This window comes from Diospyros lotus, chromosome 4, assembly GCF_014633365.1.
Source record: "Diospyros lotus cultivar Yz01 chromosome 4, ASM1463336v1, whole genome shotgun sequence".
Classification (NCBI taxonomy): Eukaryota; Viridiplantae; Streptophyta; class Magnoliopsida; order Ericales; family Ebenaceae; genus Diospyros; species Diospyros lotus.
In genome coordinates this window covers 40,309,761-40,319,870 of record NC_068341.1, presented here as the reverse complement: position 1 = coordinate 40,319,870, position 10,110 = coordinate 40,309,761, and the positions used below count along the sequence as shown (strand labels likewise).

General features: G+C 39.8%; 2 protein-coding genes across 2 annotated transcripts; one reads left to right on the top strand and one right to left on the bottom strand.

The window, feature by feature from the left end:
* Window positions 1–2,490, top strand: LOC127800446 (uncharacterized). The gene is made up of 3 exons (XM_052335060.1): window positions 1–1,729; window positions 1,818–2,299; window positions 2,424–2,490. The coding sequence occupies exons 1-2, from the start codon at window positions 48–50 to the stop codon at window positions 2,281–2,283; spliced, it is 2,148 nt and encodes a 715-aa protein (XP_052191020.1). The 5' UTR covers window positions 1–47; the 3' UTR covers window positions 2,284–2,299; window positions 2,424–2,490.
* A 2,843-nt stretch (window positions 2,491–5,333) lies between these two features.
* Window positions 5,334–8,665, bottom strand: LOC127799841 (uncharacterized). The gene is made up of 11 exons (XM_052334057.1): window positions 7,950–8,665; window positions 7,714–7,854; window positions 7,354–7,641; window positions 7,213–7,281; window positions 7,072–7,140; window positions 6,720–6,992; window positions 6,406–6,644; window positions 6,158–6,329; window positions 5,922–6,065; window positions 5,570–5,838; window positions 5,334–5,487 (listed from the first exon to the last, which is right to left on the bottom strand). Exons 1-11 carry the CDS (start codon window positions 8,616–8,618, stop codon window positions 5,334–5,336), a joined length of 2,487 nt encoding a protein of 828 aa, XP_052190017.1. The 5' UTR covers window positions 8,619–8,665.
* Between the last annotated feature and the right edge of the window lie 1,445 nt (window positions 8,666–10,110).

The window sequence follows — 10,110 nt, the reverse complement described above, 5'->3', positions numbered from 1 at the left end:
CATCCGCACGTAGTCCACTGCAAAATGATGATTTTGGTACATATGGTATGGGTGGTTTGTCAGATGACGCTCCACATACGGATGATGATTGTGATAATGAAACTGATAATAATAGTGACGATAGCGATGGTGATAATAGTGATGATGGTGGTGATGAAAGAGAAGTGAGTCCGGAGTACCCAGAAGTAAGATTTTCAGGTTCACAATTTGAGGACAACCATTTACAAAGAAACTGGATCGTTCCTGGTGTAGAAAATTATGCAATTGAGGAAACAAGACCTGAAGTGTCTATTCCATACCAAGGTGATCTTTTACACATGGGTGCACTCTTTAAAAGTAAACAGGAACTAATTTTGACATTTGGACAATATTGTGTTGATGTGAAGATGGACTATCGAGTCAGACGTTCGTGCACAATTCGATTTGAGGCTGGTTGCAAGGATGTGAACTGCAAATTTATGCTTCGTGCAAGATGTAGACCTGGTTGTTCGTTTTGGCATGTGGTGAAATTTATGCCGAGTCACACGTGTACTCCGGACGTATACGATTCACATTTTCGAAGTGTGAAGGCTATTGTCATCGGAAGTTTGTTTTCTGAAAGAGTGGCGAGTAGTGAATATACACCTAGAATGCTAATGGGGGAGTTGCTGGAACAACATGGTGTGCAGATTATGTACACTAAAGCTTGGAGGTCTTTACAACATGCAAAGAGACTTACTTATGGTAATCCAGATGAATCATATCAGCAACTACCCTCATATTTTCACATGTTAAAAGAAACAAATCCTGGCAGTATCACGGCAATAGAGACAGATGAAAATAATTATTTTTTATATTCATTTTTTGCACTCGGAGCTTGCCTTCATGGTTTTCGGTCTTACATAAGACCGGTTGTTGCCGTTGATGCCACACATTTGAAAGGTGAACACAAAGGGGTGATATTCGTTGCAACTTGCAAAGATGGGGAGGAAATGATTTATCCCATCGCTTTTGGATTTGGAGATGGTGAGTCTGACAGATCATGGATATGGTTTTTGACGAAATTGAGAGAGGCTATCGGAGTGCGAGAAGATTTAGTCATTGTTTCTGATCGTCACCAAAGCATTGCGAATGCGATGAGTCATGTCTTCCCTTCTGTCCCACATGTCTTTTGTTTCTTCCACCTTAAGCAAAACTTGAAGAAACGTTGTAGACAGCGAAAAGATGTGATGACTGCATTCTACCTTGCAGCATACAGTTACACCACAATAGAGTGTGATACATACTTGGCAGAAATACAATCGATGCATCCTCAGACTCATCTGACATTGATGGAAGCAGGACCGAAAAAGTGGTCACGTGCATATTGTCCAAGAAGAAGATATTCCATGATGACCACCAACATTGCCGAGTCTCTCAATAAATGCATGATGAAAGCACGTCGGTTGCCTATAACAAGTGCACATGAATTTTTGAGACATATGCTTCAGAAATGGTTTAGTGATAGACGTGCTGCAGCTGCCAGACTCGAAACCATTGTGACCTCCGCTGCAGTGGCACATGTTAACTTGGCGCATGCCAAAACATTAGACCGAGGATGTCGTGTAGTTCCTATAATACAAGGGAACAAATACCTCGTGCAACATGCAAAGGAAGGCGATGGGATAGTTGACATTGTTGCGAGTACATGCAGTTGTCGCAAGTGGGACATTGATCAAATACCATGTCTTCATGCAATTGCTGCTAGCAGGTATCATGGTTTGACTTTTATTTGCGTATTATGTTTGTAATTTAGTGTGATATGTTAACACTATGTGTTTCTTTGCCTTATGCGACAGTTTCATGAGGGTGCACTACCATATGCTTTGCCATTCATATTACACTGCAGATTGGGTCAGACGCGCATATGCACTTCCCATCAATCCTCTCCCTAACAAGGCCGCTTGGGTTCTTCCAACGTACGTCAGACAGATAGTTATACTCCCACCTGTGCAAAGACGACAACCGGGTAGACCGAGAAATGGTCGAATTCCTTCCATGGGGGAAGCTCGTCGAAGAAAAAAATGTGGAAAATGCGGTGAACTAGGACACAACAGTCTTGGTTGCCCTAATGAATGGACTTCCTCCATTGGAGAGTCGAGCACAGCCACTACTCCGGAATCCAGGGACGCTGCTAGGGCCTCTGCAAGGGCAAGCCGGAAATGCAGCATTTGCAAAGAGACTGGACACACTCGTCGTCGGTGCCCTATACAGTTGTCAATTCCAAGTGATGATAATATTGTCAATGATGAAAACAATCAATAGACATTGACTCATTCAGGTATGATATAATGTTATCACATATGTTATCAATAGTTGTTAGATCGTTTGTGAAAAAAAAAATGTTTTTACTCGCAAAGTGTTAATGGAATTTTTACTGACCATATATATCCTTTGTGTTTCAGCAATGCTCAAAAATCACTGGCACGATACAAAAAGGATGACAACATCAATCAAATATCTTTTTGTCGGGGGTTCAGAAATGAATATTATTTTTTACATTAATCTTTGAAATTGAGATTTATTCATATTTGTAATCTTTCAATTTCCTTCATCTAAACTCATAATAATTAATTTAATTGACAGCTTGTGTTGTAGTATGTTGTTGAGCAAAGAACTGAGTATATAATGCAGTTTCAATAGCACCAAAATGATGCAATGATAAACTTGCTAAAAAATTAAAGTGTAATTTCTTAACAATCACTATTATTTGAGACTATACTAGTGGGAAACTTCAAAAAAAATTTAATTGCAAAAAAAAAAAAAAAATCGGGCTTTGTGGGCCACCAAAACCCGGCCATCGGGCTTTGTGGCCCACGAAACCCGGCCATCGGGCTTTGTGGCCCACGAAGCCCGAAAATGATTTTTTTTTATTTTTCTTGATTTTTCTTCAAATTAATATATTCCATTACCACTAAAATGATGTCTTTTAATGTTATTTGGATAAACCCAAATGTATATATCACAACAAAGTCATTATTTTTCACTTTGTGTGAGGATGTCCATCCACCATCAACACAACCAACACATGATCAATTGCTTCTAATAATATTGGACAAAGCAAGATAATAACGCTATGATAATAAACTTGCTAAAAAATTAGAGTGTAATTTCTTAACAATCAGTGTTATTTGAGACTATACTAGTGGGAAACTTAAAAAAAAATTCAATTGCAAAAAAAAAAAAAAAAAAAAAAAATCGGGCTTTGTGGGCCACCAAAACCCGGCCATCGGGTTTTGTGGGCCACGAAACCCGGCCATCGGGTTTTGTGGCCCACGAAACCCGGCCATCGGGCTTTGTGGCCCACGAAGCCCGAAAATGATTTTTTTTTATTTTTCTTGATTTTTCTTCAAATTAATATATTCCATTACCACTAAAATGATGTCTTTTAATGTTATTTGGGTAAACCCAAATGTATATATCACAACAAAGTCATTATTTTTCACTTTGTGTGAGGATGTCCATCCACCATCAACACAACCAACACATGATCAATTGCTTCTAATAATATTGGACAAAGCAAGATAATAACGCTATGATAATAAACTTGTTAAAAAATTAGAGTGTAATTTCTTAACAATCAGTGTTATTTGAGACTATACTAGTGGGAAACTTAAAAAAAAATTCAATTGCAAAAAAAAAAAAAAAAAAAAAAAAAATCGGGCTTTGTGGGCCACCAAAACCCGGCCATCGGGTTTTGTGGGCCACGAAACCCGGCCATCGGGTTTTGTGGCCCACGAAACCCGGCCATCGGGCTTTGTGGCCCACGAAGCCCGAAAATGATTTTTTTTTATTTTTCTTGATTTTTCTTCAAATTAATATATTCCATTACCACTAAAATGATGTCTTTTAATGTTATTTGGGTAAACCCAAATGTATATATCACAACAAAGTCATTATTTTTCACTTTGTGTGAGGATGTCCATCCACCATCAACACAACCAACACATGATCAATTGCTTCTAATAATATTGGACAAAGCAAGATAATAACGCTATGATAATAAACTTGTTAAAAAATTAGAGTGTAATTTCTTAACAATCAGTGTTATTTGAGACTATACTAGTGGGAAACTTAAAAAAAAATTCAATTGCAAAAAAAAAAAAAAAAAAAAAAAAATCGGGCTTTGTGGGCCACCAAAACCCGGCCATCGGGTTTTGTGGGCCACGAAACCCGTCCATCGGGCTTTGTGGCCCACGAAGCCCGAAAATGATTTTTTTTTATTTTTCTTGATTTTTCTTCAAATTAATATATTCCATTACCACTAAAATGATGTCTTTTAATGTTATTTGGGTAAACCCAAATGTATATATCACAACAAAGTCATTATTTTTCACTTTGTGTGAGGATGTCCATCCACCATCAACACAACCAACACATGATCAATTGCTTCTAATAATATTGGACAAAGCAAGATAATAACGATATGATAATAAACTTGTTAAAAAATTAGAGTGTAATTTCTTAACAATCAGTGTTATTTGAGACTATACTAGTGGGAAACTTAAAAAAAAATTCAATTGCAAAAAAAAAAAAAAAAAAAAAAAATCGGGCTTTGTGGGCCACCAAAACCCGGCCATCGGGTTTTGTGGGCCACGAAACCCGGCCATCGGGTTTTGTGGCCCACGAAACCCGGCCATCGGGCTTTGTGGCCCACGAAGCCCGAAAATGATTTTTTTTTATTTTTCTTGATTTTTCTTCAAATTAATATATTCCATTACCACTAAAATGATGTCTTTTAATGTTATTTGGGTAAACCCAAATGTATATATCACAACAAAGTCATTATTTTTCACTTTGTGTGAGGAACAACTACAAAGTTAGTCATTTCCAAGCTTTTCATTTTTCCTCTCAATCTATGGGTTCCACTAACACTAAAATGATCTCTTGTTACGTTGTTCAAGTTAGTTAAAGGTAGAATGCACAACAAATACATGATGAATTGTTCTAACTACTAACATTGGATCAACATGTTGTAATGATCTTCAAATTACCCCATAAGTGTAATTTAAAAATTTCGACAGAGTCTCCCTTGTTTCTTGGACATTGAACCTGCATTAGAGACTCAGTCTCTATGTTCAACAACATAATAACATGACAATATTTACCATCACAACATTAGAGACTCAGTCTCTCTTCCCAACAACATACTGCCACCACAACCACTTATCCCTTACCATCAACAACACCACAAACCACATTTCATCAAGTGAGCAATATACAATTTGCTATTTGCTATACTTATACAAAAATATACAACATTTGAACTAGATGAAAATAAAAACACAAAACAAAGAATCTTCTAATCTATTGATCTACAAGTATACTACCGTGCTATGTCTATACAAAAATATTCCAATCTGTCTTCGGAGGGTACGGACATCCACAGTTGGGTGCATATGCCAGTGATCCTCATTATGCCTCAGTATGTCCTCGACATATTTGATAATGTAGCACCCGCAGCTGGCCCTGTATCAGACATAACACACATTGGTAACATAACCATATTTTCATGAAAATTGACCCTGTAATATAATTTAAATTAATTTACCCATCCGGTTGTTGAGGCAACTTCTGAGGATCAGTATTCTCCACTTCCCAATCTCTGTCTAGCGTCGCAGTTGCAGTTACATGTTCATAATATGCAGCTTTCTTTAGTAGAATGGGTAACAAACTCACAAGTGGTTGTATAGCTTCGACCCTGCTCCTACGACTATCTTCATTTATGGAATTGGAGTCATATATGACAATTCTCCTATCTTTCAAGCAAATCTTTAAGAGAAACCAATGAGAATTTGCTACATTACAAGGGAGCAACACCTGTATTTTATTTTAATATGTCAATCGTACAGAAATAAATAAATAAATAAATAAATAAATAAATAGAATGAATTAAGACTTACATAATCGACTGCCCACCAAGGGAGACTTCCGTCAATGCGCCCGTCAACGAAACCGGTCCACTCTTCTGGAACAGATGCGATAGAAGGCACAAAAACCCTCCTATTGCCCCCGTACTCCTGTTCCCAAAATCTTACCATGGATGCCTGAAAAATAAAATAAAATAAAATAAAATAAAAATATTGGTCATAGATTAAATTAAGATGCAAAAAAAAAAAAAAAAGTAGTGCAAACTCACAAAAAACGAAGTTGACATGATAGCGTAGTTTGTGTCATATTGACGTCGAGACTGTATACGTCTCAGGCAACACATGTAACTATCGATATGGTAACCCTCCAACCAGTTGGCCTCATTCTCTATGTTTCGGAGGTCATCCGGTGTTAGGTTAAGAATGAAACCGGTGTGAAGACTACAACAACCAAGAAAAATAAGAGTAAGAATATATTGTTTATGCAAATAGAAAAAATGTAAATATTGTTACTTACCTAATATTTTCATTAGAACCTATGAACTCAATATAACCCTCAGGGGGCACTGTCTCTATGTCCGGCGGCATTGGGTCTAGTACCGGCGGCATCGGGTCCACGTCCGACCCCTCCAAAGTAGCATCCTTCTTTCTCCTTTTATATTTTGTTGGATCGGTGAAGGGTGGACGACGAAACTGCGATGGCAATCTATCTCGCATAGGTCGCCTGTCGACCCTAACCACTTCCTCCTCCTGTAACTGAACAAAACCTAACCGTTACAAAATAGTATTTTAGAATAAAGTAAAACATATAAAAGTAAATTTGGAATTTACTCTAGATGTAGATGCCTGGTCCTCATCGTGATGATCAAGATCTACCTGATCATCACCCTGGGACTGCTCATGAACATTATCGCTGTGATCTGGGGAAATATGCGGGATGCGTAGATGAGCACATAGTGCTGCCTGACCCCTCTCTAGTGCTGCTTGCCCCCTCTCTAGTGATTCCTGCGCCCTCTCTAGTCTCAACAATTGTGTCCTCACCTGACTCATTTCCCCATCTATTCTCCGCAACATATCTAGAGTTTGTTTCAGCATCTCGGTGATCTACAAAAGGCAAACAAAAAAAATATAAATAATTAAAAAAAATATAAAACCATTATGATAATAAAAATCATACCCCTACCTCATATTGGCCGTGGTGCGAACTATCAACGAATCTTACCTCCTCCTTATCCTTCTCCCCCTTTCCCTCCTATAAAAAATATATAAATAATTACAAAAAATATAAATTAAAACCATTATTAAATAAAAATCATACCCCTACCTTGTATTGTCCGTGGTGCGAACTATCAGAGAATCTTGCCTTCTCCTTATCCTTCTCCTCCTTTCCCTCCTATAAAAAATATATAAACAATTACAAAAAATATAAATTAAAACCATTATTAAATAAAAATCATATCCCTACCTCGTATTGTCCGTGGTGCGAACTATCAGGGAATCTTGCCTTCTCCTTATTCTTCTCCTCCCCATTCTCTTCCTTTCCCTTCTCATCTAAATGTATCCTACTCGCCTTATCCTCATCCCCGTCCTCGTCCTCGTCCTCATCCCCGCCATTCTCTTCCTCCTCTTCACCCCCTCCGCCCCCAAATTTATAGACATCGACCCCAACCGAGTGTTGAGGGTTAAAAGATCTCCAAAAATTCGTTTCCCGCTCATCATCAGTGGGCTCAAGAGTCGGACTCGATCCTCGTGCCTGCAAAATTGTATTATTTAGATAGATATGATTTAAAAATAAACAAAATTTAGAGGTAAGTTGCACACTTACTTCCTTCCTAAGACAATCGTCGTAATTTTTTATCTGCGGCCTTTTTTTTGATAGCCATTTTCTACATCTTGGAATGTCTGCATCAGACAGTCTAACGGCCCATTTATTCTGAATCCATGGGAACGTTTCGATCAACCACCACTGTAAAGAGCAAAATAAAAATAAAAATAAAAATTAAAAAACAAAACAAACATTTAGTTATTATAGACAAATCATATACAATAAGGAAAGAGTACCTGAAACGCCCATACAAAACCATAAAGGTTGATTTTCTTCCCACCTTCACCAGTCAATTTTCTTTCTTTCGTGGCCAATCGGATGTAATGTTGACTCTTACTGTAGACATACGTACCCCAAGGGAACATCTCAAATGCTTGTAAATCTTCAGCCATAGTCCACAAGAAATCATCCACATGCCCGCGCTCATCCTGGCCCAACAAAAACATATCGACCACAGCAATGTAAATCAGTTTCAGGGCATCCTCTGAAACCATGTCCTCTCTGGTACTAATAAGTAATTCAAGGTCGTCTCCAGTCACCCCCTTCTTATGTTGTGGAAATAGTCGAGCACGTAAACTCTCCGGCTCAATAGGTTTCGGTTCAAGGCTTTCCCTATCAATAGCCCCAAATCGGAGTCCACTAATAAGTATGAACTCCTGCCTCCCGTACCTATATGGTGTGCCACCAATCTCGAACCACATCTCATCGTGGTGGGCACCTGGAAATGTCACCTCCCTAAGTAGAACATGATATATCAATTGTGGTGCAGTCAAATGGAGAGACAAAGGCATCTTTAAGAAATGTCCTAATGGGCCCTGTAGGAATCTATCTAATAACTTGTATCGGTCTAGAGCACGACGCATCGCCTCAAGGTGTTTGATCCCACAATGAGTAGTAACTCGCATTCCGGGCGGTAATATTCGATGAGTATGAACATAAGTAAATTTTATAGTTTGTTGTTCAGCCATCTGTAAGGAAAAAAAAAAAAAAAAAACAACAATTGTCTTAGACAGTGACCATGTAAAAACAGAAGTAAAAGAAGAAGAAGCCCAATTGTCGCAGCCAGATCATCGCAACCCAAACCTAATCGAGCTTCGTTGGGCAGAGATAATCGAGCTGGGGCCCAACGGTCGAGAGAGCCCGATTGGGCTGTGGGCTTGGTCGCGGCCCATTGGGCTTCGTTGCAGTGAGACGAAGCCCGATCGGGCTTCGTCTGCAAACGAAGCCCGATCGGGCTTCCTGAATCGAAGCCCTAGCGGGCTTCGTCTAGACGAAGACGAAGCGTCTTCTTCTAGACGAAGCCCGATCGGGCTTCGATTCAGGAAGCCCGATCGGGCTTCGTCTCACTGCAACGAAGCCGAAGCTCGATCGGGCTTCGTTGCAGGAAGCCCGAACGGGCTTCGTCTGAAACGAAGCTAGGTTTCAGACGAAGCCCGTTCGGGCTTCCTGCAACGAAGCCCGATCGAGCTTCGGCTTCGTTGCAGTGAGACGAAGCCCGATCGGGCTTCCTGAATCGAAGCCCGATCGGGCTTCGATTCAGGAAGCCCGAACGGGCTTCGTCTGCAGACGAAGCTCGATCGAGCTTCGTTTGCAGACGAAGCTCGATCGAGCTTTGTCGAGATGCAGGGGGCTCGTTGCAGACGAAGCCCGATCGGGCTTCGTCTGCAACGAAGCCCCAAAGACGAAGCCCGTTGGGCACAGCGGGCTTCGTCGCGAACGAAGCCCGACCGTGGGTCTTCGTTCGCGACGAAGCCCGGTCGATCTCCATGGTCGCCGATGAAGCTTTGTCGTCGGCGACCATTTACAGCATCTTATTCATTAAAATCAACAAAGAAACTCTAACCTTGTTTAGCCAAGATGAGATTGATGTCGGCGGTCAAGTGGCTGTCACGGCGGCGGCGGCGAGTGGCTGTCACGGCGGCGGCGGCGGCGGCGGCGGCGGCGAGTGGCTGTCACGACGGCGGCGGGCAGTTGCTTAGTGAGAGAGATGAAGTGGATGGGTGAAATGGGTAATGAGCGGGTGAGGGGTATTTTAGTATTTGACTATTATTGTGTTTATTTTTTATTTCTTTCTAACTTTTTAAATAAACTAATGGTTGAATCTGACAAAGTGGCTATATTATGTAATTAGTTTGTTTGAAAGTACAAAAATGTTTTTTTTTTAAAAAGAGGATAGAAAGGAATTTTATGCTTGAATAGTGGTTACTTTTTGCCATTTCCACTTATTTTTTTGTTGCAAAAAAGAGCTAGTTCAAATGAGCTCGGATTCGAGAATTACTTGAATTACCTCAAAATCGAAAAAAAAAAAAGAAACATGAAGAGAGCGACTGTATCACGGATTGAGTGGTGATCCATCATAAAACCCTCATCAATTATAGTGAATAAACACTAGTAATT